Source organism: Parus major, chromosome 4 (assembly GCF_001522545.3).
Source record: "Parus major isolate Abel chromosome 4, Parus_major1.1, whole genome shotgun sequence".
NCBI classification, from domain to species: Eukaryota; Metazoa; Chordata; class Aves; order Passeriformes; family Paridae; genus Parus; species Parus major.
This window is the reverse complement of record NC_031771.1, coordinates 3,212,139-3,230,074: the sequence shown is the minus strand read 5'-3', so window position 1 is coordinate 3,230,074 and position 17,936 is coordinate 3,212,139. Positions and strand designations below refer to the sequence as shown.

Sequence of the window (17,936 nt, the reverse complement as noted above, 5' to 3'; positions counted from 1 at the left end):
ATTTTTTTAATTTTTAGACTATTTTATAGACAGGAATTACAGTGTTTCAAGTTGTTTTGTATTGTTGAAGAGATAATTAGTATTTGTTGTTTTCTCCCCTTCAAAAGTTTTATTGTAGGTGGGTTTTTTGATAGTTTAATTAAGATGTTTAATTGCTAGCTGGTTTTTGTTTTTCTGGTTGTTATTTTAAATGTTTGAGGGTTTTTGAAATATATTTGTTTTGGAGGAAGTTTGTTTAAAACATATTAAGTGTTTGGGTTAGTTATAATAGGGTGGGTTTGGTTTTTTTCTTAGGTTTATATTAATTTTTAATCAAGTAAAATCTTGTGCGTTTTTTATGCTAATAATAAAAATACATTTTATTTTTATATATTTTAATGGGACTAATGTGTGTTGTGTATTAGTGTTGATTCAGGTTTTACAGTTTTGATGTGTTAATGAATTTATAAAGTTTAAAGGACATGGACTTTTTTATTTTTTTATTTGGTTAGATGTAGGGTTTTTTAAGTTTGGTTACTTTTTGTGGGGGTGTATATTTTGGAGTTCTTTTTAAGGGGATTGGAGATGTTATTTTATATTTGGTGGTTTGGTTATGGCTTACTGGATTTGGTGGGGTTTTTTGGAAGAACTTCTTTGAGTTTTGCTGCTTTTTAATTTAATTGCCATTGTGTTAGAGTAGTAATAGATTTTCCATCCTCTTTATGTTGTTTTTATAGTTATGTAGGAAGAATTACAGCTTAGTTTGTGTGGTGTATGTTTATTTATATTTGGGGGATGTTTGTCTTTGGCATTAGACTGCACGTAGATTTTTGGAGAAAGGTGTAAAAACCTGTGTATTTAACAAGTATTTACAAGCTTAAAAACGGAATAATAACGAAAAATTCTTGTTGTTTGAAGAGATGGTAAATTCAGAAAAGTTCTTGTTGTGGGGTGCTCAGTCTCTTATCTGTCCCTCCTGTGTGGAAAGTGCCGAGGCCCAGGCCCCAGTGAGTTCTCGGTGGGTGTTTGGCTTTTCAGTTCAGAGCAGGTTTGAACAGATTTAAGAAAAAAGAACCAAAACACACTCTGGGTTGTTTTTTTGTTTGTTTTAGCTAGTTAAAAACTATTTAAATTAAAAATAAATGAGAGCTCTATTGCTGTGTGTGCTGCAGCCAGTACGGTCTGGAGAAGCACACAGGGGAGGGAGTGCTGCTTCTGAAAACAAAATAGTGCGCTTTTATTTCCCATCTTTGCTCTTGGAACTTGTCATAAAGGTGCAAAACTTAATATGTGGCATGAACAGAACAGACAACTGGGGATAAAAGCATTATAAAGTCACCTCAGGACAGGAGGTCCTGGATTCACTAAAAAGCCACAGCTAGAGAAAGCTCTGATTGAGAGGATCCTGAAGGCCCTGCATCCAGATTAGAGGATTTTGTCTAAAATTCCGACCCCAGCTCTCCCTGCACACACACACACACACTGCTGCAGTTCTCTGTCTCCCCATCACTTTCCCATATTCACATTCCCTCTGCCTGGAAGCCCAAAACTTGCCGAGTTCACTTTGGAATCCAAAGAGTTTCAGGTGAAGAGTTGTTATTCGTGTGAGCAACAAAATACCCACAATGCAGGGAACTGAGACTTGAAGGGAATCTCTTTCTGCTTCTCCCGTACCCCGTGGAACATCATGGATTATTGTAGAATTCTGCCTTTTTAGTTTGAAAAACAACTGAGTGGGCAGCAGGGTTGTTCCCTATACCAGGACACCTCCAGCTCTTTTAAAGGCCGGTGGCTCCATCTGCTGGGAGCAGCAAGAAGGACACGATGGGAAATTAATTCAAGGAGAGACCATGGAAGCATCACGGAGCCCCAGAACCATGGGTTATCCTCCCAACCGTGGGTGGGGAGCGACCTCGAGGATCATCCAGCCCCACTCGGAGACTGTTCAGGACAGGCTGCTGTCCATCGGCCCCTGACTGCAGATGGATATGGAAGCGATGGAGGTGTTCAAGGAATGCTGGTTGTTTCTCCCTGTATTAGGTAATCTGGTCAATAAAAAAAACTGACTTCTTCCAGCAGGGGAGCATTTAAGCAAGAAGTGCCAAAAAAAGTCTGAGTTTCTGGGAAATGAAATCTGCAGGTATCCAACTTAAAATCCCCATGCATGGTCTCTGGTTTGACATCCATGGACTGCTCACATTACCCAGATGCATCCAGTTCTGCTGTAAATGCATTTATCTGTGGTGCAATTTCTATTTTATTTTCCTTGTAAAGAGCATCTGGGTGATAGAGGGACATGGGGGAAAAAGAAAGGGGGAGTGGGGGGGAAGGACACGAGTCTGAGGCCCCCTGCACCTCCTCCCACAGCCTGGGGCTGCATCGCTCTGCCATCCGGGTCCCGCTGTCCCTCACCAGTCTGGGGTCTGCCCTGAGCCCCAAAATTCAGGATTTTGGATCTCTGATGGAAGCCTTAAACTGCTGGGATGAGCCTCCTTTTGCACTCCCAGGACAGGACTGGAGTCTGCTTCACAGCCCAAATACTGCCCAGCTGGGGCCAACAGGGCAGGACTTGGCCTCCATTTCCGAGCCCAAAAAAATTCCTGATTTATTACAGGACCCTAAAACTGGCCAGATGAGTTTATGGGTGCCACCCCAAACACAGGCCTCGGGCTCTGTTTCCAGGACATGAAGGTGCTTGGCCCAAGCTCACTGTGGGGTGCCCCATTGTGATCCCCAAAACCCCACATGACTTGTGCTGCTTCTTTCCCAGCTGGGTCTGGAGCTTCCAGCTGCTGAAAATGGGGCTGGAAACAGAGAATTTGGTCCCTGATCCCAGCCTGGACCCCCCTTCTGAGCCCCAAGCGTGATGTCAGGACAGGCTGGAGAGCCAGTGTTGTTGGAACATGAGCTAATGAGGAGGATGGAGCCCATCCAGAATATCCCAGCACCCACAAACACCCCTAAGGACCCCACTGTCCTTCCCCTCTCTGCTGCTCCCTGCCCAGCCCCTGTGCTAAGGATTGCAGAGGGGGAGCCTGAGCACTGCCAGCTTTCTCCCAGACTACATCCATGGCCTGTGCCACGGCCTCCACAGCTGGACATGGCAGGAGACAGGCACCAGAGAGCAAAAGGCAACGACTCGCCAGCATCAGCATCTTTACTTCCCACTCCAGAGCCAGCCACACCAACGTTACAGACACACCCTCCAGGCACCCACCCAGCAGTAAGGCACTTGTGAAAACACCTCAAACGTTTTTCCCAGCTGCAGCCGCCATCCCTGGGGTGTCCGTGCCCGCAGCCTCAGCGCAGTGTCACCAGCTCCTCAGCAGAAGTGGGGTGAATGGCAACGGTGTTGTCCAGGTCGGCCTTGGTGGCCCCCATTTTGATGGCCACAGCAAAGCCCTGCAGTATTTCATCACAGCCCAGCCCTTGCATGTGCAATCCCACCACCTTTGGAGAAGAAGTGAAAGGCCAGGTGGGACCCAGAATCCAGGCTGGACTCTTGGGATTGGGGCCGGGGGAGCCGGACCCCGGCCCAAAAGCGTACCACAGGAGGATGAGAGGACAGCCAGCCGTGGTCGCCATCACCCCCCAGCAGTGCCCTCCACTCACCTTCTCCTCCTTGCCAGTGCACACCAGCTTCATGACACACTTCACCTTCCTCTGGGTGACAGCGTGGTACAAGGGAATGAAGGACGTGTTGTAGGTCTTCACATTGTCCTTCCCATGTACAGCCACGGCCTCCTCTGCAGCAGAAGCCACGGCACAGAGGTCAGGGGGATGCACACAGGGCATTTAGAAAGAGGAGTCAAAGTCCTCTTGGCAAGGCTCACAAGCTGGAGATGGAAACCTCTCGCCCATCAAAGCAGCAGCTCTGAGCCGCTGTCCCCACCCCTTCACCCCCTCCACGCCCCGTCTGTCCCCACCTTCAGTGAGCCCCACGGTGCCGATGGGCGGGTGGCTGAAAACAACCGTGGGGATGTTCTCGTAGTCCAGCCGCGAGTCCTGCTTGCCCTCGAAGAGCCTGTGGGCCAGCTTCCTGCCAGCAGCAATGGCCACTGCAGGCAGGGACAGGCAGCCTGAGCCACAGCACGGCGTGGCACCGAGGGGCTGGGCAGGGAAAGGGGCACGGCTGCAGTACCTGGAGTGAGGAGGGCTCTCCCACAGACATCCCCGACCGCGTAGATCCCTTTCCTGGTGGTGTTCTGGTACTCATCCACAACCACGTGGCCCTGGGGGTCCACCTGCACACCCTGCCACAGGAAACAGAAGCCACATATGCTCCAGGAGGGATGGGATGGCCCATGGGGCACCTGTGCTGGTGGCCACAGCATTCCCAGACAGGGGCAAGCAGTGGGAACACCATCCTGTGACAGGCGCTGGAGACCTAAAGGAACCCCAAATACCCGTGGGACACCCAGAGAGACCTGTGGGCATCGTCCCCCCAGCACGGAAGGGACGTGCTGCCATCTCACCACTCGGTCCAGGCACAGCCCCTCGGAGTTGGGCTGCCTCCCCACGGCCCACAGCAGGCAGTCCACATCCCGGATCACCCCCTCGGTCGGTTTGTGGCCAGGCACTGCCGAGGTCACCGTCACATCCAGCAGCCCACACGAAGACTTAGCGACCCTCTTGACCTAAGGGGAACCAGAGCAGCAGGGGAGATGGCTTTTGCTGTGCAACAAGTAATGGCAGCCATGCTGCAGAAACAGGGATGTCACCAAAAGCATGGCTCAGCAAGCAGCACCCAAAACGGCATCGCTCCCCCAGCCCTGCCTCTGCAGGAGGGATGGGACAAGCCACATGGCTGCTCTGTGCTTTCCCACCTGTGTGTGCTTCCAGACATCCACCCCGGTGTTCTCCAGCTCCTGGGTGCAGTTTGAGCTGATCAGGGAGTCAAAGGTTCGCAGGACCTGGGCAAGGATCCCCCCAGCCCTGTCAGATGAGGGTCTGCAGGCAGAGGCACTGCCTGGCAGCCCCTCCACAAGTGCTTTGGGGTGCTTCTGGTTAACAAACTTCCCTGTTTGTTTCTCCATTATTTTTTTTTTCCCTTTCTTCCTCCTTTCAAGTCGTGACTTGAAATAAAGCTCTCCATGGCTCCCATGCCACCATCCACTGCATCACTATTCCCGTGCCAACTCGGTCCCTCCTTTACCAGGAGCTGACAACCAGAAAATCCCGGCGGGGGCTGGGATGTGGCAGCCGGGTGGGAAGCGCAGCTGGGGACAGGCGGTGGCGCTACCTGGTCGTGACGGATGAGCAGGGATGACTCGGAGCCCAGCGTGGAGAGGATCCCCGCGATCTCCACCGCGATGTAGCCAGCCCCGACAATGACGCTGCGCCTGCGGAGAATCAACAGTGCCGTGTACAGGCAGCCGGAGCTGGCGCCGGTGGCCGCAGGGGGATGAATCCCACTTTACCTGGGCAGCTCCTCCAGGTCGAAGAAGCCGTCACTGGTCATCCCCAGACTGGCGCCTGCAGAGCAGAGACCCCTTCGCACCCTTCACCTGTCCCCATTCCCTCCCAAAGCCTGCTTTGCTTGGGCAGACCCCTCTCCAGCCTGGGGAATTCCGCCAGGCTCACCAGGAACCTCGCTGTCAGAAGGGACAGCCGGGCGCCCCCCGGTGGCTATCAGGATGTGAGGAGCCGTGTACTTTCTCCCATCCACTTCCACGGTTGGCTCGGGATCCGCGGTGAACTTGCCGTAGCCCCGGATGATGTCAATGCGAGCCTTAGGGATAACAGTGACGGGGTTAACAGCGGGATGAGGCGCGGGAGACAGCTCATGGAGCCAGGGCTTCCACAGCTGGAGGACAACCATTAAGGCTGGAAAAGTGGCCAAGAATTCATCGCCCTTGCCGCTGGGATTGCAGGATAAATGCATCCCATGCCCACCTTCTTAACGTTGCTCTCGTAGATGTCATTGAGGCGCCGCACGTAGGCGTCACGCTTCTCCTTGATGGTCCTGGAACAGAGCAGGGAATACCGTCACTGCCAGCAGATGAACCTCAGAGCTCAGGAAGAACCTGGCACTGGTCCAGTTCAAGAGGTGGTGGTTGGTCAAAGGTTAGGCTCAATGATCTCCGAGATCTTTTCCAGCCTTAATGATTCCGTGATTCTGTGATCTCAACTCCTCTGGCATGTGGCAGGCATGCCATAAAATCAAATGACTCCTTTGGTGGGGAAAGGGTCAAAGCAAGATTTCTGTGCCTGCCTTCCCTGCGTTTGTCTTTTCCAGAGTCTCTTCCCACAGGACAACTTGGCACCCTGTTCTCCAAAACACAGCCACAATGCTGGTCCTGTAACCAGCTCTGCACAGCCCACGGGATCCTGGAAGCAGGCAGGGACCCCTTGGAAGTGGACAATGGGCTGCTCCCCATGGGACACTCACTGGAAGATGCTGCTTTCCAACTGGCCCTTTCCATACTTACCTCCAGTTAAACTTCACACCCGATGTTTCAAAGCCATAATCAGCGTGATCGTGGACAAACTCCGCATGGACCGCCGTGTTCCACATCACCTGCCCACACAAACCTCAGGTTGGCTCAGGAAGACTGCTTCGATCCTGGGAAAACACCTGCCGGGCTTCCCGATTCCTCGCCTTTGCCTGGAGCACCCATAGGATGCAGGCGTGCCCACGGCATCCCGATGGCTCAATACCCTCCAAGGCCCTGCTTTCTCCCCACACCCTGTGACAGCACATCCCTAGAATTTGGCAGCCACCCACCCCAGACCCAACCCACGCCGCCGGAGCCGGTGGCAAAAGAGCCTTACCTTTTTTGGCACGCACCCAACATTGACCTGGGGGGAATAAGAGCAAGTCTCAGTGCCAAGGCCCACCCAGTTTGCCAAAGGCAATGCTCCAGAGAGCATCCCACAGCAGGTACTGCATCTCAGCTCTCTGCTCAAGAAAACAAAAGCAGGATTATGGGTTCCTGGCAAAACAGGGGTGTAACCGCTTCGGGAGGCTCAAGGTCTTGTGGTTTGGCCGTTTTCCTCCACTTCCTTGAAAGAGAATATGGAAGGTGGAGCCTTTAAACACAGGGGTTTTTTCCACTGATACTCCAAAAACCAGGCAAAAGGTGTTTGCCATCTCTTGCCTACGCTTCTGGGACTAGGGTAATTTTTCCAGCAGAACGCACTTGGGGCATAAAACTAGAGCTTGTCCCTGGTTTCTCTGAGGAACCACTTTGTTTATTGGCATGACACCAGCTCACCACGCTCTTGAGCTCTGCTTTACCGCCTTGCAGTTGTGCTACACAGATCCAGGATCCATCGGCATCCTGGCATCTGCCTGAAAACGGCTTGGAAACCAAGCCGTGGTGGAGGAGGGGGGTTGGGATCCGTCCTGCTTCAGCCTGACAAGGTTGGGATCCTTCCACAGCGCTCGGACAGCGGGAGGGCGATTCCTTCTCCCCACTTCCCGCACCGCGACCCTCCCCCGGGGGCTCCGCCACCATCGCCGGGTCACCGGGGGCAGCGTGGGGGCAGCGGCCCCGCCTCGCTCGTCCCGTCCCGTCCCTCCCCGCCCCGGGTGCGGGTCCGCCCGCAAGTGACTCACGCAGGTGCCGCCGAGGCGCGACGGCTCCACCAGCGCGACCCGGGCACCGAGCTCGGCCGCCCGCCGGGCCCCCGCCAGGCCCCCGGAGCCGCCTCCCAGCACCAGCAGCTCGTAGGCGGCCGCCGCCATCGCTCCAGGCTCGGTCTGGCCCCGCCGCCCCGCCCCGGGCCCGCCCCCGGCCCGCCCCGGCGCTGCACGACACCACGGGTTGGGGCTGACAACGGCGAGTTTATTGGTTCAGGTACAGCGAGGAGGATTGCAAGCACTTCCAGGACAAATATACAGAGGGGAAGGGGGGGAATAACAAAAGAGAAAATAAAATACCCCAAAACAAAGAAAAAAAGCAAAAAAAAAAAAGGGGGCAGGAGCAGCACAGAATGGGAACAGAGCTAAAAAGGGAACGCTTTTATCTGGGTTATGACAACGTACTCCCAAGCAGGAATCACTTCCTTTCTCCAGTTAAGTCGAGCGGTCTTTCCAATAAAATAAAGAGTGGTGGGGGATGAAGTTAGTGTGCACTTCCCTTGAAAACAAACTCTAGCTCATGCCAGTTAAACACTAGAACTAAAAATGTACAAAGAAGCGTCAGAGGAGATGAAGTGTTGTTAAAGAGTTACCTTTTCCTCTCTGAACAGTCCAGAAGGAAAACAATGACTACAAATACAGCAGGCAAACTGACTTTCGGGCTGATGGGCATGGGAGAGAGAGAGTGTCGTAAGGAATTCAGTCTCAAGTTGTGCTAAATGCTCTTCGTCCTCTGTATGGCACATTTTGGTCCATGATGGGGATTTGAGACGAACCCTGATTTCTTACAGAAACGTGTAAATATTGTTGCTTTTTTAAAATGCCAGGTGTACTTCCTTCTACAAAGGTTGGGAGAGGTTTATAGGAAGTAGTCTGGGGTACGACGGGTAACATGAGGCTCTCCACGACGAGGTGCTGGGTCAAACTGGAGGCTGCAGGAAAGAAAAAGGGATGATCACTTACCCTCCACCTCCACAAGGCATTTTCCAGTGCCATGAGAAGTAGCAGGCTTGCTCTCCTGCTGCTAGTGCTCTACTCACCCCAGCTGCTTCCACATAAAACATTCCAAGCCCCAAAACAAGAATTTGTGGGAGTTAAAACTCATCAGTGACCCAGCAGCCCATGACCGCTTTCTCACGGTGCTGAAAGCACAATTCAGACCCACTCCCCCATTTTACAAAGCTCAGTGCTACCAAGGACAAAAACAAATACAAAAATCCATGTGTTTTCACTCTCCATCAAGCTTAGGCAATAAAGAGATGGAAGTGCAAAAGCTCCAACTCTCCAGAGAGCCAGGAATAGGAGCTTTTAGGAGCTTAACTCATCTCTTATTTTAAGGCAGAACACATGTTAATTCCAGAGTGGTCTGAGCTGGCTTGTCATGGAAGAAGCCCTTTGGGAATGATCAGCCACTCCTCTCAGAGTGGTTAGAAAGAGAGCCCAGCCCAAGGCAGGATACTCACAAGGAATATTTTAAAGTGTCATCTAGTTCCATGATAGCAGCCTGGTTCCCGCAGCGGTAGCAGTAATTGGGGGCACTGAAGATGGTCACCACGTTCCGGTCGTGGCACCAGTTATAACCCTGCCAGGGAGAGAGAAAAAGGAAAGGTCTCTGTTACACCCCAGCCTGTCCAAAGTTCCTCTTCACGCCTGAAACTCTCCGAGGCACTTGTGAAACTGGAGATTTCTTGAAGTATTTCCAACTGACTTAGTTTCCTTTCAAAATAGGTGCTTTACCATAAGAAGCAGCAGCAGGTACCTGGCAAAACCAGCTTCAAGCAGCTTACAGGAGATCATCACTCGTAAATTATGGATTGTACCATTAAAAAGTCTTGGGATTTTTTGGGATGCCTTCAGCTTTCATCCACCACAAGTGACAATTTGCCTGCTGGATGCCAGTGACTTCTGACACACGGTTCTGCTTCAGGGATCTACCTGCACTAGATTTTAAAAATGCACCTGCTCCATTAACCCACCTGGCATTTTTCCAGCAAGACATCCAAGAATAGCCTGTGACAGCCAAAACCGGCCTAATCCCCGTCACATCTGACTGCCGAGCACTGTGAGACAGGCTGTCAGATGTAGCAGCAGTCAGAGCAAGAGCAAGCCAGGGTGTAAGAAGATTATTCCTGCCACAAACGAGGTGTGGCACAGCCCCTTGGCAATTTACTTGGAGGGGAAAATTGGCTTGGACAGAGCAGAACATCCCCTTCTTTAGGCTGCAGGTCAAAGCACCTAATTTCACGTTGCTCTTTTCCCGTGACTAAAGCTTCTCTTTGGTACTGACCTGCGTAAGATTTAGGTGTCAACAAACCCGTGAGTGGAAAATGGAGACTCCCATGGGCCCCTGTTTTGTTAGCCCTGGCTAGCAGAGTGCTTGCCCTACCTCCATGACCAGCTGGTGAGCGCGGGAGACCAGCGTGAGACCATTGGCGTGGTTGAAGGTTTCCGAAATATCCTGCCCGAAGGTGTAGCCAGCACCACGTGGAGAAATGCCCCAGCCGCCGCGGTCATCGGGATCCGACCACAACAGATCACACATCGGACCCTTGGGAAACACGAGGAGTTCTTTGTTAGATCACTGGCAAGGTGCTTAAACACGTTTTATTGACAGTAGCAGGACTGCCAGCACGTCCTTCTCGGTGTGAGGCAGGCCAGGAGTTCACTGAACACACATCTGCGAGCCCCAAGCACTCCCAACACAACTTCCAGCTGCCCCGGGAGCTCCAAGCCTGGTTCTACAGCCCAGATTGCAGACCCCGGGGAAGCTGTAACTAAGTGAAACACCACAGGAGGCTGGGCTGGCTGGGAAGGAAGGATGGTGACACATTGTGGCTTCTCATGGTGGTTGTCAGTTCACAATCACATCTGTGATGAGGCTGAAGATAGTAAACACCCTCCCCTGCCAAATCCTGCTCTTTGAGTCAGACTGAAAACCCAAAAAATCCCACGATTCTGGAGAAAACAAATGTGGAACACCCACAGCTCTCCTTATGTAGGCTGCTGTAATCAAAGCACACCGACTTATGTGTGTTTTGCCCAAATGTTCATCTGCTCTAGCTCCTGGGAAGGCCATAACTCATGTGTACCCACGTGTTTAAATGGACTGCCATGTGAGAAAACATCTGCATTTTCCAGCAGCAGATATTTACATTTCTGAAGCATTTCCTATTACCTCGTGTGGAACTTCCTGCAGGCGGTCCAGAGCCCTGATATGATCCAGTGTATCTATGGATGGAGAGAGGCCACCATGGAGGCAGAATATCTGTTCCAGAAAGAAAAGAGCAATCCATTAAGTGCATATTGTTAAGGGAAGAATGATCTCCAAACCAGCTGCGTTTAACTCTGTTAACGCTCGTTCACAACCCCGTCCAATCTCGCCCTTGGATCACGAGTTAAAGGAGCTTGTCTGGGACTCTTCCTGTGGATGTCGGACAACACAGCCTGCAGAAATCCATGGAAGGGAGGGATTTCCTTCCCCCAGACTTACCTGGCCGTCTACTAGAGCTGTGAGTGGAAGGTAATCAAACAGGTCTGTGAAGTACTTCCAGACGTTGGCGTTGCCGTACTTGCGCAGGCACTCGTCGTAGAAGCCGTAGACTTGTGTGATTTGCCTGCTCTCGTGGTTGCCCCTCAGTATCGTGATGCGCTCCGGGTACCGCACCTGGGGGTGGAGAAAACCCTCCCTCAGCACAGGCATGGAAACAAAGAGTAATGGAATATCACAAACAGCAGCCAAACGCTGCGTTCCCAGCATGTGTCCACCAGCACGGATCCATTTACACCCGTTACTCTCAAGCGTCACCGGGAGGAGAAAACCGCTCCGGAGAAAATGGTTCCCAGCTCCCAGGTTGGGCTCCCAATCTCTCAAGCCGTACCTTCAGTGCCACCAGGAGAGTCACAGTCTCCACCGAGTAGTAGCCTCTGTCCACGTAGTCTCCCATGAACAGGTAGTTTGTGTCTGGAGACTTGCCACCGATCCTGAAGAGTTCCATGAGGTCGTGGAACTGCCCGTGGACATCCCCGCAGACGGTGACGGGGCAGCGTACCTCTTGCACATTTGATTCTTTTGTAAGGATTTCTTTAGCCTGCCAAGGAAAACACATTTAGGACAAAAGAAGTAGGAAGCTCCTCCAGAACCAGGTGATGTTGTTTTGCTGCATTCCCACTGGAAACCCAGTTTCACCCCCGCTGCTCAAGCTGACCACTGGAAACACAGTTTGGTGGGGAAGCAGAGACAAGGGGTGTTTCCCAAATCCCAGTGCATGGAGATAAGAAGGTTTACTACATGCCCTTGCCCCAGGCACATTTTGCCTGCCAGAATTCTAATCCTCTTCCAAGCAGGAGAGTTTAGCAACTTCTACAGACAAGTCACATACAACTGGAGAGCAAAGACAGAGGCAACTGGAACATACGGAGCCACAACCAGCTTCCCTGGCTGTACCCAGCTGGCAACAGAACGGCCACAGATGGAGGGATGGAATCCCCAGATTTAGTCATCTCTTCTTCCACACCCAGCAGTTCCTCTGCTAATTACAACCATGCAATGTAGCCTATCTGCATCACCTTATTATCCTTATCGCATACCAGGTCTGCTGTGCTGCCTCCAGCTCACTGACTGATGCCCATCAGCGCTCCAGGCACACCTGGGGCACAGGGAACACCCACAGGACGGCTCCATCTGATCCCAACAAAAGGGCTGGAAGATCACCAACACTGAGCAGTCACCAGCAGGTGATGATCTGGGTATTCCCTGCCATATTCCTTAGCTCAGGATGAGCTAAGGCTCACCCTGTGCTGCCAAAAGGGAGCTGCTTCCAAGAACAACCTCTGTGGGCTTTCCTGAGGATTCCTGCGTTCCATTGCATCACCTGCTGCCTTGCCTCTTGTAGGAAAAAGATGTATTTGGAAGGAATACCTAAACCCAAAGCAGTTTGGACAGTTTGGACTGCATCCAGCATGCTCTTTGCACATAACCTAACCTGAGGGATCCTTAAAATCACATCCTGCCCAAGGACTTGATGACACGGGCTCTGCCTCGCACTTCTAGCAGGACTGGGAACTGCTCAACACGTTGTATTTGACTGCAGTAGTAGCACTCAAATTCTGCTCACACATCCTTAAAAACATTTATAGCGCCTTCTGAGAGCTTCCACCCTCCGGGAGAGACAAATATAAACCCACAAAACAGCTGCTCCATGTGTTCTGACTGTTGCACAAAGCAACAGGCAGGGGTTTGTTCCAAGCTGGAGCTCAGCACGGCTCCTTTTCCACAGGAACAGGGCAAACACGCTCACTTTAAATCTGCCCTTGGAAGGGGGTCCAGCCCACAAACCAAAATGTTGGTGCTAGGAGAATCCAGAAGCTTCCCCTGATGAGGAAGGAGGAGCTGGCAGGGGATGAGGAGCAGCTCCTCAGGCTGCCAACCAGCTGTTCCCCTGCAGCCCATTTTAGCTCACCCTGTGGACACTCATCTGTGCACGTGGACAGAGCCAGTCTGTCATTTTGACTCCGCAGAGCTGGTTTAGGTCAGGCTCGGGAGTCCCACTTTGCCCTCACGTGATGATTTTCCAATGCAGAACAAGACTTTCAAAATCTTCAGCATCAATAAAAACAGCCCAGAAAAGCAGTGACTAACCAGTGCATCTGCCTGCAGTGTGAACACTGAAATCAAATGACTTAAAATAAAAAGCACTATTACAAAGCAAAAATAAGAACCTCTGATGCAAGCAGGCTGCCTGGCATCATCAGCACTTACTTAATCCAGGAGACTAATAAATAACTATGACTTATAAGTCAAAATTTAGCTACCTTTGCTGCAGAAAACAGTGACTAATGGTATCAGCTTCCTGTGCATCTGTCCCACTTGCGCTGGATGAAAACCATATCCAGGTCAGGATAAAAAGCAGCAGCTTTTAGGTGTTTTTATTAAATAAACCTCCCTTGTATCAAATAAACCAAATCAAGGGTTGCCAAGTCTGTGCTCAAAGAGCCTTTGAAGAGCAGCCTGTTTGCTGGCTGTGAGCTTGCCCATCACCTCAACTCTTTGTGAGCTTTTGAAGAGCCTTGGAGAGAGGAGAAACTCCTTCTGGAAGATTCATTCCCTCAGCTCCATCTGACCCATAGAAACTCGTTCTCTGGGGATCTGAAGCCAGGCATGGAGTTTGGGATCAAAGTTCATCTGAACCTTATCCCACCAATTGCCACGGACCAAACTACTGAACCAATGAGTGGGCTGAGGGCTTTAAACCTCAGGGAGCTGGGCTGGAAGGAGAACCCACCAAGTGAGATGGAAGCCAGAGGGGTGGCAGGGATGGAGCTGCCTCACCCTTCGGGAATAAGGCAGCAGCAGACACAACAGAGCCTCTGCCAAAGTGCCCAGGTGCTCCCAGAGGTACCTGAACCAGCACCCCTTAGGATGAGCATCACCTACAGGGAAGTAAAACATTCCCAGCCACAATGCAACACAACATTGGAAATTTCATGCAGTGGGACTGTGTCCCCTCTTACACCTCCAAAGAACAAGGAGAGGAAAGAGAAGCTACAAAGAGAGGGATGGTCATGGATGGCTGCTTGTTCCATTCAGGAGACAGCCTCTCCCTTGCCTTCTTTCATAGCCCATTCCATCACCTCAGTGAAAAACCCTTTTGTCTGGATTAAACAGGATGGCTCTCGACTCCCTCACCTGCAACCCAAACACACAAGCTCCTGCAGTCATCAGAATTAATCCTTCTATCAGCCTCTGAATTCCTGCAGGATTTGAGCTAATTTTCATTTTAAACACCAACAGAATGGGAACAACGTTACCACGTTGAGAAACAGCACCTCCACCACCTGCATGAACCACATGGGGCTGATCAGCTGTCTGCCAATGTTGTCACTGGGCAGGTGAGGACAGAATGTCACCCTCACAGGTTCAAATGTGAACAACTTTAAAGAGTGCAGGACCGCTAGGCACACTTCTGTTGTTTCCAGTCCTTCCCTCATCACTGTCCACTGTGCTAGGACTTAAAACCAAGAATGACCCACACAGATAACTCTGGGATGTTGTGGTTTTGGTTTTTTCCTCCCCACTTCATTTTGATTTTTTGTTTTAGTACTGAGTTCTTCTACAAACTGAAACCTGAAGCAAAAAGTATTACTGTGCTGGAGCTCTTTGAAAGCCCCAAACCCAGGAGTGCTAAGAACTGCTCTGGAGAAAAGGATGTCTCCAAATATAATTTCAAGGAAACCAACTAAACCAGCTTTGTGGCACGGCTGCACACCCAGAGTTTTTTGTAAGCTCCTCTCCTGGGTGACACAACCACTCCCCAAAACTTAAACAAGCCAAGTCAGTGCAGGGCACAGTGTTTCATTCATGCCCCAGCCGTTTCCGTCAGTTTCCAGCAGCCTGGAAGAATGAGGTGCTGTGACAGGTGACACACCTACCTGTCACCTGCCTCCTGAAGGACAAACACCCTCCCCACCTCCAGCTGAGCTTTCCTTCCCAGCTTCTCCCTATTTCCCAAGTGTTTCAGCCACAGTCTGCTGGCATCATCCTCCAGCTTCCCAGACAGCCACATATCCCTCACACCTGACGGAGCGCTGGAGAAACAGTCACAAAACAAATGGACAGCCCCAGCATGGAATTCAAAAAAATGAAAAGAGGGGTGAAGAAAACAGAAGCTGTGTGAGGGTTAGGGAGATGTCAGGATCACTGCTGGAAAAACATGCCAAGGAACATCTTGCCCTTGGTCACAGACTGCAGTGTTGAGGGAGCGTTCACAAAGAGCTATTGGACTGCTCAGACAACACCCAGCACAAGTCTAAGGACCTTTCTCCAGATGGGAAAAAAAGGCTCTCGCCAGTCCCTGCTAAACAAATCCGAGCAGGCATTTGCCAAGGCCTGTCCAAAACACAGTCCAGAATAGCAGACAGCGTCCTTTATCCGACCATTCCTCTTTCTATTTTGGTCCCCCAGCAGGCTGTCAGCCTGTTTGGGTCTCACCTCTGGAGATCCCACCTCGGAACTCGGAGGGTTTCCTCACTGACTCGGGGTTGATTTTTCAGCGTGTGGCTCCTGCATGTTGTGTAGGATACCAGGACGTCGGATAGCCCACGGGCACCACCCCGATCTCCCAGTGCTGGATGCTCCAGAGGCAGCCACCTGGTCACCCAACGCCCAATCTCACAGAAACCACCCCAGACATCCAATGTCGGATATCCCACAGGCACCATCCTGCTCTCCCAATACCAAATATCCCACAAGAACCTCCCGGGGCCCGATATCCCACCAGCCGCACTCCTGTCTCCCAAAACTCGAAATCCCACAGGCACCACCCCGCTCTCCCCACGCCCGGTATTCCACAGGCACCACCCCGCCTCCCAAGGACCGATATCTGCCCGGCCGCAACGCCGTCTCCCAACGCCGGATACACCACGGGCACCATCCCGCCCTCCCAACGTCCGGGCCCCGCACTCACCTTCTCGCAGAGGCTGCGGACCTGGCTCTCGCTCAGCTGCCGGCACTCGTTCAGTTGCTCGATCCACTGGTCCAGCTCCTTGGCGAAGCCCTTCTCCTCCATGGCTGGGGGGCCGGGCGGGCCCCCCGAGGCCCGGGCCCGCCTGTGGGTGCCGGCGGCGGCGGCCGGAGAAACGCGGCCCGCTCGGATCCGCTCCGCTCCGCGTAATGGCGGCGCCCCCCGCCTGCCGCGGCTGCTGCGCACTTCCGGCCACGCCCACGGCTGCGCCCGGCGCGCGCCGACGCTTCCGGCGCGCCGAGTCTGCCTCAGAGCCACGCCCCTCCAAAGGCCCCGCCCCTCTCGGGGCCCCGCCCCCTCTCCCCTCACGGCTGCGGGAGGCGATGGCGGCTGCGCTCCGTCGTGTTCAGCCCAGCCCGGGGCCGCCTGGCACAACCTGCGCTCTTCTCTCCAAGGAAAAATTTGGGATCAAATGCTCCCTTCTCGCTAAGGATGAAATCACAAGGATTTGCGCCCGCTGTGGGTGTCGAGTCGCGAGAGTTGGCAGCAGGGCCCGGGAATGTGATGATCAGTCCCTGTCTGCCTTTCAGTAAATTTGCGTTATTAATTCCTTTCACCACATTGCCGTGAAATATTGTGGAGCAATACTCAAAACTGGGGCGCGTGTATGATGATGTAACAAATACGACACATGATTAGTGAATATAAGCAGTAAAAATTAATACATTTGCTTACGATCTGGCACTCTACTCATCTTGCCCTCAGCTTTAAATGGTGACAGACCTGCGCCAATTTCTACCCACTGCTCTTTATTTATCTCCTTCGGACTTGTTCTATTGTCTCCTCTATGCCCAAATGGAGCAGTAATATCAGAACAGTGATGTAATAACTGAGGCTGTGACGCTGCTACAATCTGGAGTGCCAAGGGGACACTTTTTGACCGGGAGAGACTTCCCTGGGATTTTTAGCAGGATAAGATAGTGATATTTCTAATATAATATAATTTATTAATAGATACATAAAATGATATTTTTTCATGTCAGATGGGAAGGCTGAGGAGTTACTCTGGCTGTCCTACCAGGAACAGTGACGTGGGTCACAGTTCCCTTAATTCTCTGCTGGGTAAAACAGGAGGACTTGGGGACTTCACCCTGAAGCGAGGGAAGAAATTAAAGGATTCAAAACACCACATCCCTGAAATGAATTTTCTAAGTAAAACTACAGCTAACAAAGTAAAAGAGAGCAATTTATATAAAATACTACTTTGTAGGTATTCATCTAAGTGACAACCACTCACCGTTCCAGTTCCCAGGAAAGACAGCTGCCAGGGACTGTTCACACTCCTCTGGATGTTTTGGTTGTTGATTTTTTTTACAGAAGATCATTTTTAATCATATTGCCCATGTTTGTGACGCTGCAGCAGAGAACAGCCATGGGACAAGGCAAATCCTGCCTCATGGCAGTGGACAATAAATCTTCCCACCCCGGAGCTTCCCAAGGACATGATGCACTCCGTGCCTTCAAAAGCATATGGGAAAGCAGCACCCCCCCATAAAAATCACCCCTGGCATGTCCAACATGGCCCAAAAAAGAGCTAACAGAGCCACGGGAGGGCAGCCTTAAAACAAATGCTGAGCAGCTTTTATTCCATCTTTCAATTGCTGAAGGTTTCCTCGTGATTTAATTCGAGGAAACAGTGCACGGACATACGGACACGCACGCTTGGGTGATAAGTTTCTATTTACTGATTCCTTGCCACCATTAAAATGTTTAATAGGCAAAGCTTAAATGGGAAGATGGAGCTGGGATATTTCTCTTGGCTCCCCATCAGAAATAAAGAGGTTTCTGAGGTATCGACCCGGCGGCGGTTCCTCGGCAAAGGACCGGCAAAACCTGGCACCTGCAGCTGTGCA

At 51.6% G+C, this 17,936-nt stretch overlaps 2 protein-coding genes across 4 annotated transcripts; both read right to left on the bottom strand.

Annotated features, from left to right (window-relative positions):
• Positions 1-1,070: 1,070 nt before the first annotated feature.
• GSR (glutathione-disulfide reductase) lies at positions 1,071-7,684 on the bottom strand. Of its 3 annotated transcripts, XM_015625431.3 has the most exons (13): positions 7,541-7,684; positions 6,754-6,780; positions 6,411-6,499; positions 5,875-5,944; positions 5,563-5,710; positions 5,400-5,454; positions 5,222-5,321; positions 4,806-4,892; positions 4,455-4,616; positions 4,121-4,232; positions 3,906-4,037; positions 3,592-3,725; positions 1,071-3,429 (listed from the first exon to the last, which is right to left on the bottom strand). In XM_015625431.3, the coding sequence occupies exons 1-13, from the start codon at positions 7,667-7,669 to the stop codon at positions 3,280-3,282; spliced, it is 1,395 nt and encodes a 464-aa protein (XP_015480917.1). In that variant the 5' UTR covers positions 7,670-7,684; the 3' UTR covers positions 1,071-3,279. The 3 variants fall into 3 exon arrangements, with proteins under 3 accessions (XP_015480917.1, XP_033369581.1, XP_033369582.1); XM_033513690.1 differs by having other exon boundaries at positions 4,121-4,616; XM_033513691.1 differs by lacking the exons at positions 6,754-6,780; positions 7,541-7,684 and having other exon boundaries at positions 4,121-4,616; positions 6,411-6,728.
• Positions 7,685-7,748: 64 nt separating this feature from the next.
• Positions 7,749-16,268, bottom strand: PPP2CB (protein phosphatase 2 catalytic subunit beta). The gene is made up of 7 exons (XM_015625432.1): positions 16,027-16,268; positions 11,443-11,652; positions 11,055-11,228; positions 10,740-10,829; positions 9,951-10,112; positions 9,028-9,146; positions 7,749-8,496 (listed from the first exon to the last, which is right to left on the bottom strand). The coding sequence occupies exons 1-7, from the start codon at positions 16,126-16,128 to the stop codon at positions 8,424-8,426; spliced, it is 930 nt and encodes a 309-aa protein (XP_015480918.1). The 5' UTR covers positions 16,129-16,268; the 3' UTR covers positions 7,749-8,423.
• Between the last annotated feature and the right edge of the window lie 1,668 nt (positions 16,269-17,936).